Below are 23,792 nucleotides of genomic sequence, written 5' to 3' on the forward strand. Positions count from 1 at the left end.
TGTCCACTTCTGGTCAGTCTGCACACGGACAGACTCAGAGTGGAGAGGTTTTTATAGGTCTATTTATAATAGATTCTGATAGAATATCCAGATACTCTGGAAAAGCCTTACGAAACATGCTGTGAGAAGAACGTGACTTCTGTGAATCCAACCTCTCTAAGGCCAAAATGAGCATACATCCTCTCTTCCTTTGACGCCCATTTATCTTATATCTGTTAAGAATTTATAACTAGGGGAAAAAAGACTAAAGTTTATTCACCTCTTTAAATTTAAAGATGTCTTATATTGCTACCTCTCTTGGTTCGAGGAAAAAGAAGCGGTTCTAAAGGAAGCCTGTTCGTCTTCCTTACAAAGAGATCTATGAAGAAGACTTTCCGCAGGTTCTCACAAATCTTTTCAAATAAATGTTATAAAGTTACATACGTTAAGTTATTATATTCGATCGAGAAGGTTCTCACGGACATGCAAAATCTTGCATCGAACCTCTTAAGGATCGTTACGTTCCGTGTCTGTTCCCAAACACTAAGAGGATGTTTCCCATCCGACTCACCCAACTTCTCTTGAGCAATATCCGATTCTAAAAAGGTTGTGTGCGTTTCTCGAAAGGATGAGAGAATTATATATATCGCGCTCTGCGGTATTAGAATCCTTTATAATACTGTCACATTGTGGTAAACAGCATTAATCTAGGAAACCTTTGTAAGGATACTAGGAATTCTGTAGTTATCCTCGGTATGTGCATAAGACTTGACCATACCGTAGTCTTAAAGTGAATTCTCTACTACATTCATCTTCTCACTAAGCATGTACTCTAATAAGCCATGCTTTCGTAAGCATGAGAGCATTATACAATATGAGTTTCGCTGCGTTAGAATCCTTTAAAAAATGTTACCTACGGTAAACAGCATTGAAATGTTTTAATATTTTTTTCTTATTGAAAGCTTCTTAGCAAAACGCAGACAATATTTTATTTATGTTTGCTTAACTATCCCCTCAATCCGAGGCTAAAACCACGATTGTAGGGGAGAGACACTGTTAGTCATTCCATCCCGCAGGAGAGAGACATGTTACCGACCAATCATGACCGACACCTACATGATACTGCGTTGGTGTCTAAGCAGTAAGCGAAAGCAGTCTCGTTAGCCGACTGGCCTTACTCTTCCAGAGTTGCCAGCTACTCCATTTAATAAAGGAATCTTATAAAATTATTATCGAACTTCAGGAAGTTCTTATAATGCATATCTAAGCGAAACAAGACTTCGATAAATCTAGAAGCTAAGTAGGTGTTGTCTTAACAATCCCTTTAAGCGTAGTCCTTCCTAGGAAATTCCTGGAAGGATACTGGTAATTGAGTTGCTCAGCAAAGAAGTAACTACGGTATGTGCTTATGATTTGCCGTATCGTATTCTCATACAGCAGATACTCTACTACCTTCTTTCCCTGCCGAGGCAGATAGAGAAAGGAAAAATTTTTACTATCTTCGTTCTTTTCGTTAATAGAACGATAGAAAGAGTATATATATCTCCTTAAGGAAGGAAGTTAATCCAGGAACTCTTTAAATCTTCGTGATTTCCTCATAAATCGTGGAAGTGACAGAATTCCTGTTCATCTGTAGGGTTACGGAAGGAAGTAGATATTTCTATCCGCCCATCATACCCAAACGTCGATGATGATTCTCAAGTTAAAAACTCAAAGAGAGCCTCGCGACTGACCTCTCTCTCATAAGAAGATTAGGGATATTCTGGCGCCTGGCTCCTTGCACCTAGCGCCATGGAATGTTCCGCGCTCTGGAATGTTCCGCACGCTTAGAAAGGAGACTCGCTCCTGGAACGTTCCGCTTGCGTGGAAGGTCCCGTGCGCCCTATAGTTCCGAGCGCCTACTATACCCCTTTTAGAAAGAGCCTCTTGCCCTGGAAAGTCGTCAATGGAAGGATCGCGATTAAATGGGTAACGAAACATCAGAACGAATCTTGCCGTTACCGAGCCTGCTGTCGAGAGGCTACTGGACTCTTAGGTTAATAACTCGCTAAAACGAGAAAATATCTTGGATGGTGCTTCTGGCGCAATTTGCGCCAGGCTGGCGCTTCCTTCTAGTTCTTTTTAGGTTTATGTGCCATAACATCTATGCCTTTATGGTACCCGACATCCTTCACATGTTAATTCCGTTCTTAGTGGGAAAAAACTTTTATATACTAGTATAGTCCATTCAGGGAAACAATTCTGCTTCTGATTGCCACTCTACTATAAGGCTCCTTGCTCTAGCCGTCTGTTTTTCCTGGCGCAATTTGCGCCAGGCTGGCGCTTCGTCTCTTTGAAGGCGCCTTGCGCCAAGAAAAATTTTCTAGAACGCGGCTCGCGTTTGGTGTAGGAACGCGTCTCGCGCTAGTCTATTAGCTGGAACGAAGCGCCTCGCTGCTGGCTATTGGAACGTAGCTCACGCTAGCTTGCTGGAACGCGGCTTCCTGGCAGCGGCTGGCTCTTGCTCAGTGTTCTCTTAGTTTTCAGAGAACTGCTAGATCATCGAAACTCCAAACATACATTCTTCGTCTTTCGGATGTAAGATGAAGAGACGCACCTTTTTTAAGGATGCCTTATCAATGGCTATCCTTGGCAGTCTGGGACGTTCTACAGAACCTGCCGAGGGGACGCCTGACCGGTGGGGGTTCTCCCTAACCTTCCTGCGGCTGTCGACTTTCCCCTCCTCAACTGGGTCTGGGAGTTTGGAAGAGGTCTAGGCCTGGAAGCGCTACGGAGCCGATCAGACGCACCCTCCACTGCACTGGGAACACTATCATTCACTTCTTACCTTTTAGAGCTGCCTTTTGAGCTCCATCCATTTATCTTCAAATTTGCACATATGAATTTGTAGATTCTGTGGAGTTAAGAAGGTGATGAGGGATCGCAACAACTACTAGAAGTTGTCAATACTCTTTAAAACATGCTCGTTAGTACGAGAGCTCTTAAAGCTTCTAAAGAAGCGTATCTAGTTATATGCTTTCTGACTTCCTAAAGTAGGAAGTTAGATCTTATATTTCCTTCATGCAAGTTCTAACACTTATAAACACGTATTAGTGAAGAAAAAAAAAAATCAATATTTCCCTTATTGCAAATTATATGAGTGTCTACCGAAAAATTCGGTAGTTTCACGTAATATATTCTTCGAAATTTCGAAGCCAAACTCATTAAAAAGTTAATAAAAGCGTATGCCAAACCAAAACCCAGTACTTCCCTGCAAAAGACAGCCCAGAAGGTCGATGGCGATGAAAAAAACGAAAATCAAGTCAGGAGGTAGCAACAATGTATGTTGACACTACCGCGACAGAGAAAATCTGGTTCTAGAACGTAATCGTTCCTATTCCTGCCACCCAGCGGCAGGGGCGGTAGATCACCTGACCTACCTGCAGCGTGTGCCGCGAAATTCGAATTTCTGTCGGGACGACGGAGTCTATAGCTAAGTATATATCTGCTGGGTAAGTTCCATGTACAAAATGGGTTGATTTCAGGTTATGAGCGCCATTAAGCTAGTATTGGTAGCATTACATACCTAACAGAGGTACCAATAGGCAGTTATCAGCGATTTTTGCTTATCATCAAGCCATCAGAACAGAAACCCTGCCAATAACCGGTACTACTACCTATAAAAACTAATTCATAAAACTAATATGTAGGTTATAAGAATACAGGCAGTCCACAGGTTACTGGGGAGGGTTCCGTTACGACGGCTTGATGATAAGCGAAAATCACTTATCGGTGGCATAAACGGCAAAAATCGCTTATCGGTGGTATAAACGGCAAAAATCGCTACTTTTCGGTTCTCGGTGATTTTCGTTTATCATCAAGCTGTTGCAACAGATACCCCCCACCCAATAACCAGGGACTGCCTGTATTTACCTTTGTGTACGTACTGTCACTAGTATTAAATAGGGAATAACTTGTTTTCACACATAGCAGTGAGCCACATATTTTTTAAGGGTACTGTTGTAAGATGACTTTGACATGATACATATTAAAATGTTTAAGGTATATGTACGTATTTTTGTCTGAACTATTAAAATAAGCATTATAAACACTTAAGAGGGGGCCTTTGGTATTTGAAATTTTTAAATAGCCAGCTATAAGCATTTTTAGAGGGGGATGTCAAGTACGACGTTCCAAAGTTACGACACTTTTGAAATATATTCATCAGAAATTATTTCCGTTTTTAAGACGCATTTTTGGGTTACTACGCTGATCCGATGGAAGAAATGTCTCCAAAATGACAATTTGTCGAAAATTGCATTTTTCCTAACTATACAAACCTGAGGTCCTTAACAATAGGAAGGTAACTAGCGGCAGCTGGGACGGTCGTAAGCTCGAACAAGGGGTAGAACGGTAGTTAACTGCTTGTCCGATCGTGCGCGCGCGCGCGCGCCCGAGAGGTGAAGAATCACTTTTGCTTTAGGCCCATGCAAAAAGTTGCAGAGTGAGGGGTGGCATGAGGTGGGACTATATGTAAAGGACCTCAGGTTTGTATAGTTAGGAAAAATGCAATTTTCGACAAATTGTCATTTGTTCCGATACGTAATACAAACCCTCGGCTCCTTTAACAATAGGAAGGACTCACTTCTTGTGGTAGGAATCTGAGTCTTTTTGGTGAACAGACTGGTGTTCGTCCAACCCTGGAATGCCTCCCTGGTCGTAAGAGCAAGGGAGGGATCCCAACCTCTGTCCGATTGTCGGGTGTGCACCGCAGGATCAATGGTCAGACCTCTGGGCCAAAGTACTAAGAGAGAGGCAAGCGTTATCTCTTCGTACCAGCAAGCAAAAGAAACTTGTTCCTGTTTGCAAGAGACAATCATAAAATGATGGGTTGTCTCAAATTGGCATCCACTTCCTCCCCCTTATTTGTTGGAGGAAGTGGTGGATATTTACTCCTATCCCTACTGAAAGGGATAGGATGGTGCTCTATTGAGTAGCTCACCTGCATCTCGTCCTTACCCAGCAGGGTGACGACCGTGTCCCTCTACCCAGAGGTAGAGGGAAAGAAAAAGAAAAGGGAATGGAGAGCCAGTCACACTCTCATTCCTCATCCATTCTTACGGTCACACCAGGACTCGATGCTGTTCAGCCTGCGAGGGTCTGGGTTAACTACACAACGTGTTGAAAAGCAAACCACCACGGTTCCAAAGAAAAAAGATCCAAGGAACTGTGGGCAATATCCTGAAGGTAGAAGGAGGTGCATGCAGTCCGGTTGGTACCAGGCGCCTGCCTTCATTACCTGCGCCACGGAGAAGTTCTGCAGGAACGCGAGAGAATGATGAAGAGGCGTCCACACTCATCCTGGGTGTCGAGTTTCTTCAGACAGCTCCGTCGCGCCTTCACAGGACAAAGCAGCATAGCCTTCGTATCGGAGGCGGTGAAGTCCATTAGGGATGGTATTGTGAAGGACTCGAACCAATCGTCAGTTACCGAAGGGTTCCGGAGTCTTCGCTACGAAGATCGGTACGAAATCGAGCGTCACAAATCCCCATCCCTTTGTGCTTGACTTCTCAAGAGAAGTCATGCAGTTACCTAAGACGAAAAGAAGGGCATAGTCGTATGACCTATCCCTCTTCTCGACTTTGGTTATGTACAGTACTCATACTGACAAGCTATTAAGACGAAGTAATGATTGCTCTGGAACAACCGAACTAAGTCCACAGCATAGTTCGTAACTGACTCGGGCGCTCTGACAGCTGCCGACTGACTGGTTCGGAATCAGTAGAGGCAAGTTGTCCAAGCATCCGGGTAAGTCACGTGACCTTCGCCCTTTAAAGAGTTATGCTGAGAGACAAAACAAATAAAATATTTGTTAGTCACCGATGCCGGACGGCGCGGCGATGATCTCTTAATGCATAAGCTCAAAAGGCGAAAGTCAATTGCCTTCAAAAGACCGAGGTCCCTGATGGCAAGAAAATCTCATAGACGTGAATCTCAGCTTAAGGAGAAACAACACTATGTGACGTTGAAGACGAAGGTAGGCAACATGAATGCAACCTACGTCTTCCAGCTGAATCGAGAGAAGATCTCAAGATTCTAAACCTGTGCTTACAAATGACTGAAAACGCTAACCGCCATTTCATTGCTGTCCGTTGTGCAATGAAGCGGGCGCTCTTCAGTAATGAAACACAGGGGACGCCGCTTGAAGAACTGCTTCTCATGGGCTGAACGTTTGGAAGTAGAGCTGGCAGGTGTGGGAGTAGGCGATGTCTTTCAATACATCTGCTAATCCGGTGGGGTGAAACAATGAACAATTGCACACCTCCGAATACAGATATTTTGAGGACAAACTCAGATTCCGCAAAAACATTCGCATTATCGAGATACGATGCAGCAAGAGACTATTACCAGAATTCTGTTACCGTGCGGTAAACAGAAAGATGAGAGTCGAATAGATATCTCTCTTTAAAATTCTCGCAATACCGAAGACGATGAATACTAGCGTCACAGCAGTAGATGGTCATTCATGTATGCGAGAATCCCGTTAATCAGAGACTTAAGTCCGTGATTGTTTGGGCAGAGATACGGTTGGTATTCAATCAAAGCAGGTGAGAAAGACATAACCAACCGTTCATCTCAAAGCGGCAGCTGGTACTGAAATGCCTCGGGCAATTCAATACGCAGTAGCTGTCGCTGACTCGTCATCCTGATTGCCAAGTAATCCTTTCCACGAAGGAATGCGTTTTCGGCTAGAACTACCGAGCATAAAAAGATATGCTCGAAGCAATTATATTTATGCGAAACGATTTCGGTAAATATAAAAGCTTAAATGGTGTTGTTGTGACAACACCATAAGTATATAAAATTGAAACTGGAAACTCCTGGGAGGTTGCAGGCAACCCCGAGTTGCAGTTCAATTAGAATACTTTTCGTCTAAGTCGCAATCCGTAGAATACCAGGAGGATATGCGCCTACCCCTCGGACCATTCAACTGCTTAGCAGAATCATGTCGCGAGGTTAATATACGTAGTATATTTGTAGGATTCTGAACAACGATCTCCATCCTAAATTCTTTCCTTCAAGAAAACAAAATAAGGATTGGAGATCGACCACCTTCGGTCTCTATCAAAGAGAGTGAAGAAGTCTTCCTCGAAGGAAAGCTTCAATGGTGAACAGAATACTAAGACGATAGTTCAAGCCAAACTGGATATTCCCGTCCGTTCTTCTCTATTCCAGGTTGGGGGTCGCCTATTGTGAGATAGTCTTCTTTCAGCAGCAGTCTTCTTCCTAATGCTAGAAATTCCAGGAATTCGAGCATAGGCGAGGTTCCCGATTATCGTGTAACATATCGGGGATTCTCGTCTCGCTCACTTTGGACCGTGGTCTCGCCTAAGTGTTTGGAGATCGTAAGAAACTCTAACACTCTGAATGCGCTAGAAATTCCGTAGAAATCTAAGCAGTCTGCGAAACCCCCACCGAATTCGTCAAACGATATCGGCTGGTGGTCCTCTCGATTCCCGTAGAAATCGAGAATGGGGCAGGATCCCTCCTCAACGACGGGGCTTACGTCAGGTAGGACCCGAAGGTCCCCCCGGTAGTGCAGTCCCCAGCGTGGAATCCTACAGAGCATCTCTGTAGGATCCCCTCCTTTCCTTTCCCTCGTAGCCGTAAGGAGAGAGGGAATGGGGGAGGAATTGGATACTCGCTCGCCTTCCCAGTGGAACTAGCAGTTGGAGAAGAAAAGGAGCAGCCATCGCCTTGCGGCGATGGCCTCTCAGAGTCTGGGAAAACGTATCGTCAGGAGAAAACGTTTTCCCGAGGAGGGTTACGAACTCTCACTGTAGGTAAGGGTCTGCCGCCACAGTGAACGTCGTCTGGGTGGGGCTGATCGACACCTGACAGGAGAGAGCCGATACCGTCCTCCGACTCATTCCAGTCCTCGTCGAGGTCGAAACCTCTCAGGAGGACCGAAGGAGTATTTAAATACGGTGTCCGAAGACTTACGTAGAAACGCCGCTGTCGCAGTAGAGGAGGTGGAAGTAGCTTGATCGACCGGCCCCCAGAACTGAGAGAGCCTTCTTGTCCGGAGACGAGAGGACCTCTGGTTCAAGACAGAATCGGCAATTAGTTCCGATCGTGGCAGAACCACCGTCGGTTTGGGTTCCCTCTCGGGCCCCAAAACGACTCGAGCAGAGGGGACAGGGCTCTGCTGGTGGGAGCGGCGATCCTTCCCCAGGTCGTTGTGCTGACGAATCAGTGCAATAACCTGGGCAAAGTTACTCTGAATCTCGGAAGTTACAGCGTCTTGAGGAGTAGGACCATCCAGTCCCTCCAACAAGAGCAGCTCCCAAGACCCTCCTCCTTCAGAAGAAGGACCAGCAACAGATCCCTGACGGTTGCCTCCAATCACTTGCGCGTACGTCCTGGCTGGTCCTAAGACCATACCTGGCATGTGCCGGCGTCGGGGTGACGGGATACGGGTGGAGCGGCGCATCCTCTCACGATCACTCCATATATTACCTTCTTCTCTTCCTGGCGTATGCCGAGGAAGTGAAGGTATCGGAGAGACAGAATAGACGCTACCCCCTCCCCCCCCCTGACGGTCGCCTCCAATCACTTGCGCGTACGTCCTGGTTGGTCCTAAGACCATACGTGGCACGTGCGGCGTCATGACGGGATCGTGAGCGGCGCACCTCTCACGATCACTCCTAGCTAACCTCGCTCTTCCCGGTGTAGCCCGAGGAAGTTGAAGGTAGTGGAGAGACAGACCTGACGCTCCCCCCCCCCCCCCCCCCCCTGGCAGGACCAGCGTACGTGGGGGGCTGCAGCCGATCACCAAACCCGCGGTGGGGATCGATCTGCAGGCCTGGCCGTGCCGCATCACCTGTGGCGAGCGGCTCGACTGAGCACGTCGACCCCGGTCCCGTGCGTCAGACGAGCTGCTGCTGGTCTATCGTATCCGCCCGGTCCCTGTGGGAGCGGCGGTCAGGTGACCTGCAGAGCTCACTTTCGCGGTGAGACCGGTGAGCGTCCTCGCGGCACGTCAAACCGCTGGTACCAGCCGAGCTGGTACCGTCGGTCGAGGGGACCTGGGGGACCTCTTCCCAGCCTCAACCCGTGGCCGGTCAGAGACCGTCACGTCCACCCGAGGTACCGGCTGGTCGCTGCGAGAGCGGCCGCTGGCCTGGCGAGAGTCACCTGAGCGGCTCTCGACAGTCTTCTGCTCCGTGCCTCGGTCATGACGCTGAGCGAACTCAGGCGTCTTAACTTTGGCTGCACGGTCACCCGAAGGAGACCGTACACTCGGAACTTCTCGCGGACGAGAAACCGAGCCGGTACCTGGCTTAGCAGCAGAGCTGCCAAGACCAGGCGAGGGTGTACCAGCGGTAGCCAGCATACCTTGGTCCGTCTTCTTCTTTTCTTCTCAGAAGGGGAGACGGGCCCCGTTCCCGAAGGAACAGGAGGACCAGCAGAAGAACCCCCCCGTCACACCGGAGTGTGACGAGCCCTTCGAAGTTCCCGAAGGAGTCTTCTTAGGGGGAAAACCCGGTTACCATCTGATCGCTGCGAGAGCGGCCGCTGGCCTGGCGAGAGTCACCTGACGCGGTTTCTCGCCAGCCTTCTGCTCCGTGCCGTGTCTTGGCGCCGAGCGAACTCTGGCGCCGAAACTTTGGCTCACGGTCTCCCGAGGGAGAGCGTACACTCGGGATCTCCCGCGAACGAGAGACCGAGCCGGAACCTGGCATAGCGGCATCGCCGCTAGCACCAGGCGAGGAAGTACCAGAGCTAACCGATAACTCCATCTCTGGTCCCCGTCTAGTTCTTCCTTCCTTACGGAATGGGGAGTACGGGCCCCGCTCACCGAAGGAGCAGGAGGACCAGCAGAAGGACCCCCCGTCCCACCGAGGTGGGACGGGTGCCCTTAGAAGTTCCCGAAGGAGACTTCTTAGGGGGGAGAGGACAGCCTTCTTCTTCTTCGGCTTATGGGCCTTAGAAGTCGAAGGGGAAGAGGCAGCAGCAGACGAAGACGAAGATGACACCTTCCTCTTCTTCGTCAGCTCACGCAGGACAGTCGTCAGGTCCTCCATCCAGGCCGGAGTCGGGCCTATTGCCGAAGCAACACGGCCCGACTGCACCTGTCCGGAAGGACCTGGGACTGGGGAAGACACACCATGGGCAGGGACCAGCATGGACAGGCGCAGGAACCAGGAGCGACAGGAACAGCAACCAGCTCAGGAGCGCAGGAAAACAGCGGCAGCGGTAAACACAGAAGGGACAGCCAAGCCAGTAGCGGGAACCACATTCAGCGCCAAAGGTACGGCAGGCCCAGCCATCGCCTCGTAGAATCATCGGCAGCCAGCGGGAACCTGGTACTGGCGGCCGTCTAGGGGCGAGCTGCTGGAACAGCGGAAGTCTGGGGCAGGCAACACGAAGAAAACACAGGCGGCGGCGGCATATCCCTCCTCGGTACGGCGGCGACCGGCCCTAGAAGCGGCAGACGGCGTCACCGACACAGCATGGGGAGTGTAGACCAGCGGGGGGGGGGGGAAGCAGCATAAGCGGGCCGTGAAGGTTGTAGTGGAGACCACTCCAAGGTCACCGCCCCAGACTCGCTAGACGCTGCAGCAGATCGTGGATGCTAGGCACGCCCTGCAGCCGCAGTGGTCCATACCTGTCCAAGGTCGTCTCCCCCGGATGTAGCACCTGCGGTAGCACAGACAGATTAGTAAGAGGGGTTCCCTCACGCACGGGGGGGAGCAGCCCCACACCCGAACGCAAGGAAGACCCCAAATACAAAATACAACGAAGAAGCTGAGCGGGGGGCAGGAAGGAAGACGAAGAATCGGATACCAAGGGAGTCGCGGGAGAGCTTTCCGACGACTTCCTGGCAGACCTTCGCTTCCCTACCCCCGCACAGCAGTGAAAAGTAATATGAAAATGAAACAGAATACTGCCCTTGCGATTTCACTTCATAGAACTTAAAGGGGAAGATCAAATCCCGGGTAAGAACGGAAACTTTTGATCCAAATCATATGATGCTATCATAAAATATATATGAAAATGAACAGAAATACTGGGCACTTGCGATTTCACTTTCACAGAAAATAATCGTAAGGATCAATTCCCGGGTAAGAGCGAAATTGATCAAATTAAATTATGCAAATAAATAAATGAAAATGAAAAGAATACTGCATTGCGAATCCACTTTCATTGCATTTTATCATACAAAATAAAAGGTTCGTGCCGAGCGCAATCACGCTCTCGGTAATAGAACGCACAGGGCAAAAATATAATGAAAAAAGTACTTACATTTTTCAATTACACACTTTCGCCCAAATAAAAATACAGGACTCGGCGTGCGAGCGTCGGCACCGAGACATAATTCAAGGGTTCAATTCATGAAAAGAGAGGAAATCGCCGCATCTACGGCGATAGCTCCATGTTGGTTCATAATTAAGTAATGAAAATGAAAACAGTGTACTTACAGTTTCATTTTCAAGTCAAACAAACCATTAATAGAAAACACAATATAAACAAAGCATACGACGATGAAGCGGGCAGAGAGCGATGACGAACACGTCCTTCACACACCCGCGGCCGAAAGCAAAAGTGATTCTTCACCTCTCGGGCGCAGCGGGCGCGCGCACGATCGGACAAGCAGTTAACTACCGTTCTCCCCTTGTTCGAAGCTTACGACCGTCCCAGCTGCCGCTAGTTACCTTCCTATTGTTAAAGGACCGAGGGTTTGTATTACGTATCGGAACAAATGGCAGAATAATCAAAATGTGGAGGATTGTTTTATGGAAAAATCAATAAAAATACAGTTTACAGCATTTTCAAGACACCCATAGCATGAAAAGCAAGGTTTTCTTAGATTTTTTGACAATTTTTCAGCTTAAAACACAGCATAGGAATGGAAAAATATTTATAAATTGGGGACTGCCTGTATTCATGGATTTTAGCTATTCACAGGTGTTTGTGGTCCCTATCCCCGCTAATACCGGGGTTTGACTGTACAGTATTACAAGAGGATCCGGTTTGACTGTACAGTATTACAAGAGGATCCTATCCTTTTGGTTAAGAAAGGTGATATAACAGACATACAAGAGTGGTTAGTGAGTGACCACTAAGCTTAAAGTATACAAAGTGACAGCTAAATAAAATAGCTAAGTGGTCTAAATAAACCACCTGATAATAATTAGTATTCCTCTGGGCTATTAAAACAGAATGTTGAAATGCTAATCAACATTCGCATTTTATATCACTTGGACATTAGTCACAAATTCACAGACACATTTTCAGTTGGGTTAGTAGCAACAAGGAGGCAGTTATTTAAGTATGTCATCATCATTACCACCTACCTTTTCCAATAATAAAGAATTATATCTCCCAGTGACTGAGCTAACCAAGCCCATATCCAGCATGGTTACCCACTGTTCAAGGAGAATTATAGAATAACTATTGAAATAGCTTAGCCCCTGTTTGTCCTCAAAGAAGTTACCCTTATGGTCTTGCAAGGGCTTCTTAAGACATATTAACCAATAACAAGAATTATCTCTCATGGCTGATCTTCACCAGCATAGTCTGTTGATACAGTGATGAAATATAAACAGATTTATCAGCAGGAAGGCCTTGTGATGAAATATAAACAGATTTTTGGCAGGAAGGCCCTTTCTCCATGTCTGCTGACAGTTACCCAGTGTGTACTAGCATTCACCCTTCTAACAAATATGTGGCAATGGTGCATGAATTGGCCATGTTTGATATTTCACTTAGGTCTGAGCTTGTGCAAACATGCAGATGACTGCTCCAAGAATTGTTCTTTTTAATTTTGTACTGTTTTGCATAATTATTATCCTTTTATTTACTGAGTTACCCACTACCAGCCCAACAATGGGCATTCTCAATCTGATTGCTGAAGCCCAAGATGAAAATTTAAAAATGTATAGTAAGATTGATTCTCTCATCACATAATATCAGACTAAAACTTCTTAAAGAAAAAAAAAAAAAACAAACTATAACTCTCCTAACCTGTTGTACAGCACATGATATTATTATAAGTAAAATAAGTTTGTATTTATTTTGTACTTATGAGTTAAAGTTTTGCATGCCCTGAAGTTTAAGGGGATTTTAGATAATAATGAATACATGGTGAAAACAATTACCTGAAATTGGAATATTTATCACAGGCTTCAATTTCATTTGGAAAAGTGACTATGAAAATTATGGCTTAAATTTCAAGATAGCTTGAAAGATTAATCAGAATTTTTTATGAAATGCAATCATTTCATAAAATCAGTAAAAACTACTGAAACTACAACTTGATCCCCTACATAATACTTAAAATCTACTACTTGTCTTTTTCTCCTTGTTCGTTTCTTCTTGATCCACCATAGTGCCAAAGGGCTGAGATGCAATTGAAGGTAAGTTTGACAAAATAACTCTCTGATCACTTGAGCAAGTAAGAACTAGCTGATCATAAGATGCATTGTATCTGACACTCCAAACCCTGCAATTGTAAAAGAAAAAAATAAAAGAGAAGTCATGGATCTCTGATGTTGGAATATCAATGGTATTATAGTTAACAGTGTAAGGCAGTCCCCGCTTACGACGGTTCAATTCTTGAGACGCGTTGTAAGCCAAAAATCATCGTAAGCTGGAAAATCATAAAAAATCCTAAGAAAACCTTACTTTTAATGGTTTGGGTGTATTAGAAACTATGTAGACTGCAATTTTATTGCATTTTTCATTAAAAAAAAAACTTCAAATATTGAATATTTTGCATTTTTGGAGTCATATTTCTTCCGTCAGATCAGCGCCATAAGCGCTATAACCCTGGAACATGCGTCGCAAACCTTGAAATAATTTCTAATGAATATAATTGGAAAGTGTTGTAACCTCGGAACGTCGTAAGCTGGGGGACTGCCTGTATTTATTATATTTGTGTTTTATTTTTCACTACTGTTGTCAGTATAATCATCATTCACAAGACATAACAATAATTATCAAAATTACGAATAGTCTTTGCATTACCAGTGAGAATGATCAGTCAACTCCTTGAGGGGCTGTTGGGTGTTTCTTATGTCCCAAAACTTTGTCTTGCAGTCATCTCCACAAGTTGCCATATAATATTGCATGTTGGGATTAAAATCTAAATCTCTGTGGATAAAAAAAATTTTTAACTATGCTGGAAATTTTCAGATATTCTATAGACTAGCTTTGTAATAACTGCTGGACATGGGCAAATTTTTAAGCAGCAAGGGACTGTATTGTCACAAAGTATTTTCATAACTAATATTAAATGAAAAATAACCAGTAACAATGAAATTCATGAACTTCACCTGACTAACTGGACATGTGCAGCTTCTACACACCACGAAGGTTTCATAGTTCGAAGGTCCCAAGCGCGCACACTTGAACCATGTGTGGCAGCAACTTGAGACCCTAGTTGATGTGGATACCATCTTCCACTGCCTAGACTGACACTACCACGACCCTCAACTGTTACTTCCCCCGTAACCTGTAAGAAAATTTTTGAAACTGACTCAGAATGGATAAAATATCCTTTATAATAAGAAGAGACCCATGAGGCAATGTAAAGAAATAAAAGCATTCATGAAATATGTAGGGGACAATAACCATGGAAGTGATAAGCTTATACAATCACCATCAACAATATATTGGATATCTCTTCTGCCTTTTTTCATTACCCCATTTCAAATAAATTGCTATGAATTTGTCAAGAGACAAAGAGCACCTCAGTGGCGTGGTTGGTATGGTCTTTACCCTCACCCTCGGTGGTGGCCGCGAGTTGTTTCGATTCCCGACCATCCATTGATGGGGTCAGAGTTGTGTATTTCTGGTGATAGAAGTTCACTCTCGACATGGTTTGGAAGTCACGTAAAGCCCTTGGTCCCGTTGCTGAATAACCACTGGTTCCATGCAACGTAAAAACACCATACAAACAAACAAACAATCAAAGAGACAAAGAATTATTACTCTTCATCCCCCTGTTGTTGTAGACAATATGAAGATTCTACAGTTAAAACCCTATAGTACATAATCAATTATTCTTTTTTCTGGTATCCTTCTCCAACAGTGCTGACCCAGGTGTCCAACGCTGCAATCTCTGGAATATGAATGTTCCTTTTGAAGGATTTTGTGTACATCCCTAAGGCCTGGAACATCACATGGACTGACTGGTTTTCATGCTATTTGTTCACTGACTAGGTTCTATGCTAGTCTTAGACTAATGAGATTTAGTGCTGTTCATACTCTTACTGATTTTATCCTCTTGGACATGACCAAATCTTTCACAGATGACACTAGAGATCCTTGCCATAAATCCTCCAAGTCATTTCCTAAGATTCTACACCATGAGTAGGTCCTGAACTTGTTTGGTTGGACCGATACCAAAAGAATTCACAATTGTGGAACATTTTGGGGCATTGGTATTGTCTCCCAGCTTGACTTCAATAAAGGTATCATCACTCGGCATGTAAATTGGACTTCACTGGATACTCTTAAGGTTATTTATGATTTCTTAAAACTCATGATTTGCTGGTCAAATAGCCTTCCATCATCTAGGCTTTCAGGGTCTTTATGTCCTCATACATTTATCACCTGTCTGTACATATAAGGAGCAACATTATATTGGAAGATTATGTAGACTGACTTATCTTTACCTGGGTATAAGATTCCTAAAAATTTATGCTAATGATGTGCCCTTAAGTTTTTCAGTTACAGGGAATACAACAGAAAAATTACACAAAATCAATGTACGGTACATAAATACATATACTACTATGTATGAAATAATACACACCACACACTCTAGGCCAGCCCAGTAACAACATAAACAAGCATAATCCTGTAACAAAAACCTATAACACAGTCAACCAAACCACCTAACTTAACACAAACTTTAATCAGTGATAAAGAAAAATGACAATGAAAGCCGGTATAAACCTAACCATTGGAAGGGGTCTGCCAACAAGACGAGCAAACAAGGGAAATAAGTGATGAGTGAAGAAGAGGGCTTTTTTTACAGCCAGGTGGTCTTAAATGAATTAGAAATTAATTTTATTGCTTTTAAAAAATGGCAGAAAACATTAACACTAAACTTTACGAAACACATTAACAAATGGCAGAAAACATTAACACTTCTTGATTATCTCCATCTTCGTCTCCATAGAAAACATCCTCTTCTTTCTGTGAACTTCAGCAACATTCTTGGGACCCATGGCTAATAACATAAGTCATTAAGTTCACACACAACACGATAAAGTAACTTACAGTACAACGAAAGCGAAATCACTAACATGAATTTATGTTAACAAACGAAATATATGTGAACGAATGAATTCCGGTTTACGATAACACTGCCGCAAAAAATGGTCAAGGAACGCCTTTACATAGAGGCATGATGGGACAGATGCTGACCAATAGGAGAGCAGGATCTTGCGGCGGTGACTAGCATCAGGAACCAATGGGAGAGCAGGAGGATGGTGGCGAGTCTACTGAGTTGGCGGCGAGCCAGTTTAAAATTGTTCTGGCGGCCAGGGCAAATCTCGGACTTTACTCTTCGCAACCTGAATTATTTTCGTACACAGAAGCAAATAAAAAATCTTCGTCTTTGCTTTTGTAACCTGAATTTTTTGTATGTAAGGACTTTCGTATGTAGAGGTTCCACTGTACTAGCACATAAGACAACATTGTTGGTGTAAGTCACAAGGAGGAAAAAAATGCTTACTAATACATATATATGGTAGCCTAAAACTTTGCTTATATCCTTGCTAATTACAAACATACAGGCAGCCCCCAGTTTACGACAGGTTCGGCTTACGACGTTTCGAGGTTAAGGCGCTTTTCAATTATATTCATCAGAAATTGTTTCCAGGGTTATGCGCTACACACTGATCTGTTAGATGAAATATGACACCAAAAATGCAAAATAATCAATAATTGAAGATTATTTTGATGAAAAATGCAATAAGAATGCAGTTTACATAGTTTTCAATGCACCCAAAGCATTAAAAGTAAGGTTTTCTTGGGATTTTTGACGATGTTCCAGCTTACAACGATTTTCGGCTTACAACGCGTCTCAAGAATGGAACCCCCGTCGTAACCCGGGGACTGCCTGTATACAGTACCTATTATCAATATTTTACTAGTTCTGTATTCTGACTCATGAAAATTCCAAGTTTTAACTTCTTCCAGTATAGGTGAATTTTTTTATAACATTTATCTGCAACAATTGTCATTTTTGGAGCTTGAGCAGGCATAGTAGGTACAAGACTAATAAGACTTTTCATCTGAGCAGAACGATAGCAACCCAGAAGATAGATAGAAATCTATTAGATTTAAACTGTAATTGTTACTGTGCACACATTCATAATAATTCTCATTTTAACTGGAGGATTTGGTAGCTGCCTAGTCTTGCTAATACTAGGCAGGACAGATATAGCATTCCCACAAATAAACAACATTAAGATTCTGATTTTTATCATGTTCCTAAAAACTCCTTTCAAAGAGGACTATGAACAGGATGAACTGTTTAACCCCAACCAGCAGCAGGAACACTACACACAGGAACCTCAGTTGACAAGGGAATCTTCTACACCAACTAGCTAGAGTAGCATCCATCCTAGAAACAATTAACTTCATTACAACAGTAATCAACATATGATCCCTAGGCACAACAAGATACCCAATACGTACCACTAGTATTCGCATGAGCCGTTTCATACTATTATTTATACCTAAAATTGCAAACTAACATATATTGCTTGACTGATCTCTGACCCACATTAACATTTAATTTGCAATTTGCTTTCGAATCAAGGTCTGTTATCTATTACATACTTCCAAGGCCCCTGAGAATGCATGGGACTGATTTCCTTCAACTTATGTTTTACTATCGTGTTTATGCTTATCATGTTTGCATGATGAATGACACAAGCAATATTACCTTTTTTGTTTTACTTGCCTACAGTACAGAGTATAGGTTTACAAGTTTATTTAGGATTCTTTCAACATTGATGTTACTGCAATAACAGTTTTTTTTTTATTATAATACCATGATCTATTTGTGAGTAACTGACTAAAACTAATAGGTCTGGCCTAGGCTATATTCCATTTTTATTTGTGTGGCCTAGAAGTAAAGAAAACTAGTTTGTGGGTACAACAACAACATAACATGTAAGAAATACTTGAGACATCTTATTCCTTTAGTTTTGAAGTCAAATTATTTAGCAAATATATCCATAAACCTGAATTATATGATTAGAATTTCATGGCTTGACTTATTTGCCAATATATACATTATTCACACTTCATGTCTAAGGAATCTGACAAGTAACTGAATTTATTCTTGGATAACAATGCCAAATACTGCACATAAGAATAAGTTTCTCTGAGAGCTGTGAAATTTGACAGCATCACATATTTACATATAGTATTCTACTTGAACATCTACAACATTACCTTAGCAGATCTACCAGCAGCTTTAATGTCCCATAGATAGAGATGGTTATCTACAAGTGTGACAAGGCGAGAATCATCCTCTGGAGCCCACACCACAGACCACATCTGAGAGCCAAGTCCCATTACAGGAGATCCAGGAACCTGAGGGTCTCCTTCACATCTGCCATCCAAACTGCACACTTTTTCCACTTGTTCACCGGTCCACTTCTGGGAAAAAAATTCTTTTAAATATCTTTCTACAAAAGAAAAAACTGCATCCATCTAGGAATCAGACATATCATGTATCATATATGTTATGCAAACATACAAATTAATACAAAATTCCTTGATCACTTAACATTCAATTAATCTTGTGTTACATTTATACAGTCCATGCTACAGTCCGCACTTATATAAAAGTGTTTAAATGCATCAACAAATGTGTGCCCTCTATTTTAATATGTGCAAAAAGACAATTTCATAACCATGAGGTACTAAACATGAGTATTTAGAAGCAAATCACCAAAGACCTAGATGCTTCCAAGAGAAAGCAAGCGGCAAAAAAGTGACTTGGCAAAACACGAAGGAATTGTAAGTATGGGATGAAAACATTTTATGGTTATAACACATATTTCAAAATTACCCACATAGTAACCATAAAATTTACTGAAATTCTTCGCAATAATAGAAAAATAGAAAATGTAATTCTCTTATTACTGTATCTATTTTCTTCATCAAAGGAGCTATGTTATAATAACCAATCAATATCTAAACTCCCACAAACACAGAATGACTAAATTTTAATGAGCCCACATGAAACCCTAATTTTTCTTCATTAAATCACAAAGCGCAAGTACTATATGGTGTGACATCAGGGAAAGGATACAGAGAAATAAATACTTGACCAGCAGAATCAAGGTGCAGTATTCCTTCGATTGTTTGCAAAACTAGGCAATTATCATTAGGTAGTTAAGTTTATACATTCACAAAATATTTCTTACTGTTAAATGTTCCCTGAATACAAGGAGTGGGTCATTAATTGCATGTAGATCTTTCTGACCTTATGCCCTCAGCTCCAAAATGTCTAAGAGTCTCTAGTATATACATTAATACAAATGCACTCTCCAAAGATACTACTTTACTATAAAACTGCGTGAAGTCAGTTCTTGGGTTACAAATCACTTATCAAGCTTTCAATTTCTCAAGATAATTGGTTATGTGTGTATATGGGCAAAACCACTACAATATACCTTTGCCATTTGGAACTTTTAATAAAACCATTCCCAAGTCCTGTGATTTTCTTACAGGGTAAATTTAAGAAGTCTATCTGACTCAATTTTACTTTTTTATATGACAAATTTATAGTATAGACTGTATAATCCTCTATATACATATGTACACACGACAAAAACAATTGTACAAATTAGGTTTAATGGTCTTCTGTTTGGTGCTAGAACTTCTTTCTCACCTATTGTCATCCATCATGGTTGAAGATGAAACCTCCAGTGGTAACCTCCACAGGGCTGCACCAAATTCTACCACAGTAGTCTTGTGCTGTAAAATGATTATTGTGAATGAGGACATTTTTTTTTTTAAATAGTAATGAGCTTATACCAACCCCTGCAGGAAAAATATTTTCAAATAAAAAAAAATTAAGAAGCTATTCTATTTACAAAACAATACTAATGAATAGGAATGCTAGGCTTGAGGGTCAAGGAAAATAAGACGTGAGAAGAAATAATAGAGAGAGATGGGTAATAAATATATGCCTATCATAGGAGATGGGATGAAGGCTTATCTTCCTGACAGAAGCCTAGTGGCCATTGGTTATGGTAGCATGACTTGACACAGAGCAGGTAGTTTATATGGATGGCAGTAATCTTGCATCTTGAGAAAGTGCCAAAAATACAATATGATATTGTAATGATACAATTAAGTTTGTTCATACTTACCTGGCAGATATATATATAGCTGATAATTTCCGACGACCGACAGAATTTAAAACTTACGACACACGCAGTGGGAGTCAGGTGGTAGTACCCATTCCGCCGCTGGGAGGCGGGTATCAGGAACCATTCCCATTTTCTATTCATAATTTTTATTTCCACTAGTCTCCTGAGGGGAGGTGGGCGGGTAATTAATTAATTATATATCTGCCAGGTAAGTATGAACAAACTTAATTGTATCATTACAATATCATTTTGTTCATGCAACTTACCTGGTCAGATATATATATAGCTGAATCCCACCTTTGGTGGTGGGAGAGACAGAATAGAGGATTTAGGAAACACATATAGCAGATATTTGATATCTTGGTTCCTTACCTGTTAGCATAGCTGGCTTCGTGATTACTGCCACGTAAGTCTGCTTGTGCTACTAGAGTTGCCAGCAAGGTAGAGGACCTATGAAGCTGGTGCACTCCAGATGATCTGTCAACAGGGGCGAGACCACGACGTGACTAGACCATGGACCATACTAATGAGGGCAACGAGGCAAAAATACCACCACCTGCTTAGTACCAAAGGTATCCCACTTAACTAAGCTAATGGAAGGGAGACCCGCCCCAGGCGGTCACCCACAACCATAAAACACAAGTTAAAAAACCCCCCTAATCCCTAAAGGATAGATGAGTGTACTCCTGCCCCCAAAACAGTGCTGCAGCAATGTATGGTCCGAGGGAGAAGCAATTTCGTATGTCACTTTCACCCCCCTACAGGTAGTGTGAAGCGAACACCGAATTGCTTCTCCAAAATGTGGCATTCAAATATCTTTGAGCGCCATATTTTTGTGAAAAGCTACCGAAGTAGCAATAGCTCTCACCTCGTGAGCTTTCACTTTCAGAAGCTTCAAATCACTATCACTGCACTTATCATGGAGCTTCTTTAATCGTATTTCTGATGAAGAACACCAGTGCGTTTTTTCGACATAGGAAGATCAGGCTTCCTCACTGAACACCACAAATTGTCAGATGAACCTCTGCAAGCTTTAGTTCTCTGCAGATAGAACTTAGAGCCCTGACAGGACACAGGAATCTCTCACGTTCATTTCCCACTATATCTGACAACCCTTTGATTTCAAAGGTCCTCGGCCACGGGTTGGAAGGATTCTCGTTCTTTGCTAAGAACGTGGGAGTTAAAGAACAAATCGCACTACTGTCTGAAAACCCAATCTGCTTGCTAATGGCCTGGATTTCGCTAACCTCTTCGCCGTCGCCAGAGCGGTTAGGAAGATAGTTTTCTTCGTCAGATTCCTGATAGAAACTGAATGAAGCGGTTCGAAGTGACTCGACATCAAATATTTGAGCACCACATCCAAGTTCCACGAGGGTACTTTAGGCTGGATGACCTTCTTAGTCTCGAACGATCTAATGAGATCATGAATGTCTTTATTATTAGTCAAATCGAGTCCTCTGTGCCTGAAGACTACAGAAAGCACGCTCCTGTAGCCTTTAATAGTTGGAACAGCCAACTTCACTTCCTCTCTCAGATAAAGAAGGAAGTCAGTATCTGGCTCCACAGAGGTTGTGGTGGAGGAAATGCCTTCTCCTGCACCAGGATCTGAAGACAGCCCACTTCGATTGGTACAGAGCGATTGAGGAGGGCCTCTTGCGGTGGCAATCGTCTTCTCCACAGGTCTTGAAAACCCCATCGCTCTAGCCAACTTCTTGATAGAGTCTGAACGCAGTCAGACTCAGAGCGGGGAGGTTTTTTGTGGTACCTCCTCGAAGTGGGGCTGTCTGAGTCAGATCTTTCCTTAAGGGCAGAGTCCTCGAAAGTCTACCAGGAAGGACATCACCTCTGTGAACCATGTCGGCTGCCGGCCAGAAGGGGCGAGAGTGTCATCCTCGCTCCTTCCGATGCCGCGAACTTCCTCATCACTTCCCCGAGGATCTTGAGCGGGGGAAAAGCGTATATGTCTAGACCCGACCAACTCCAAAGTAGGGCGTCTACTGCGACTGCTCCCGGGAGGGTCCCAGAACTGGGGAGCAATAGAGCTGAAGTCTTTTCGTCCTGGAAGTTGCGAAGACATCCTACTGCGGACAGGCCCCACAGGTCCCACAGCGACTGGCAAACCTCTTGGTGAAGGGTCCCACTCTGTCGGCAAAAGCTGTCCTCGTCGACTGATAAGGTCCGCTTCGAACATTCTGTACTCCTGACACGAACCTTGTCAGGATAGTGACTTCTTGCGCTTTCGCCCATAAAAGGAGTCCTTTGCGATGGCAAACAGAGAATGCGAGTGAGTTCCCCCGATTTGATTTTCTTAGGTATGCCAGTGCTGTGGTGTTGTCCGAGTTGATCTGAATGACTTTGCCGGATACTTCTTCCTGGAAGAACCTGAGAGCCAGGTAAATCGCTGACAGCTCTTTCAGATTGATGTGCCAGGGCACCTGTTCCCCTCCTCCAGGTGCCCGACACTTCTTTCCCTCCCTAGTGTTGCTCCCAACCTGTGGACGACGCGTCGGAAAACAACACTAGGTCGGGTTCCGAAGTTTGAGGAGAGCCCTTCTGCGAGCTTCCGTGGATCTGACCACCAACTTAGGTGATCCTTCACCTCTCTCGTTAAACACAAGATCGCCTCCAGATCTTGTTTGTTCTTCCAACTGTTGGCTAGGAAGAATTGAAGAGGTCTGAGGTGCAGCCTTCCCAGAGAAACAAACTTCTCCAGTGAGGAAATGGTCCCCAGCAAACTCAATCCATTCCCTCAACCGAGCATGTTTCCTTCCCCAGAAAGGTCGCCACTTTTTCCAAGCATTGAAAGTTGTCGCCCCTGGGACGGAAAAGCCCGAAAAAGCCACTGAGTCCATCTGAATCCCCAGATAGACTAAAGATTGAGAAGGAGTCAAATGCGACTTTTCGAGGTTTACCAGAAGTCCCAGGGACTTCGCTAACGACATGGTCGTGTGCAGGTCCCTCCAGACACCGGTCTCGCGATGAAGCTCGAATAAAGCCAGTCGTCTAGTAGAGAGAGATCCTTATATTCTCCAGATGAACAGCCTTGCCACGTTCTTTCATCAGAATGGTGAAAACCATCGGCGCTGGTCAGACCGAAGCAAAGTGCCCTGAATTGGAATACCTTCCCCTTCAGGACAAATCGCAGGTATTTCCTTGATTGGGGATGGATGGGGAAGTGAAAATACGCGTCTTGGAGGTCTAGTGAGACCATCCAATCCCCCGGTTCTCAAAGCTGACAGCACAGATTGAGGCGTCTCCATCTTGAATTTCTTCTTTATGACGAAGAGGTTTAGGCTGCTGACATCGAGGACGGGTCGCCACCCCCCCGAATGTTTCGGCACCAGGAACAGACGGTTGTAAAATCCTGGAGATTCCAGGTCGAAGACCTGTTCCACCGCTTGCTTCTCGATCATTTGT

At 43.8% G+C, this 23,792-nt stretch overlaps 2 protein-coding genes across 2 annotated transcripts in view; one reads left to right on the forward strand and one right to left on the reverse strand.

The window, feature by feature from the left end:
- LOC135222634 (EARP-interacting protein homolog) overlaps positions 1-18,636 on the reverse strand; it is a gene marked incomplete in the record, with an annotated part of 57,148 nt that extends 38,512 nt beyond the window's left edge. The window contains 4 exon segments of the mRNA XM_064260764.1: positions 13,325-13,468; positions 13,993-14,118; positions 14,301-14,479; positions 18,445-18,636. Of these exon segments, the coding sequence (XP_064116834.1) occupies positions 13,325-13,468; positions 13,993-14,118; positions 14,301-14,479; positions 18,445-18,567 (572 nt within the window).
- LOC135222633 (quinone oxidoreductase-like protein 2 homolog) overlaps positions 1-18,765 on the forward strand; it is a 189,197-nt gene extending 170,432 nt beyond the window's left edge. Inside the window, exon 10 of the mRNA XM_064260761.1 lies at positions 18,481-18,765. The gene's annotated coding sequence lies outside the window, so the exon portion shown is untranslated. The remainder of the gene's footprint in view (positions 1-18,480) is intronic.
- Positions 18,766-23,792: the final 5,027 nt, after the last annotated feature.

This window comes from Macrobrachium nipponense, chromosome 8 (genome assembly GCF_015104395.2).
Source record: "Macrobrachium nipponense isolate FS-2020 chromosome 8, ASM1510439v2, whole genome shotgun sequence".
NCBI classification, from domain to species: domain Eukaryota; kingdom Metazoa; phylum Arthropoda; class Malacostraca; order Decapoda; family Palaemonidae; genus Macrobrachium; species Macrobrachium nipponense.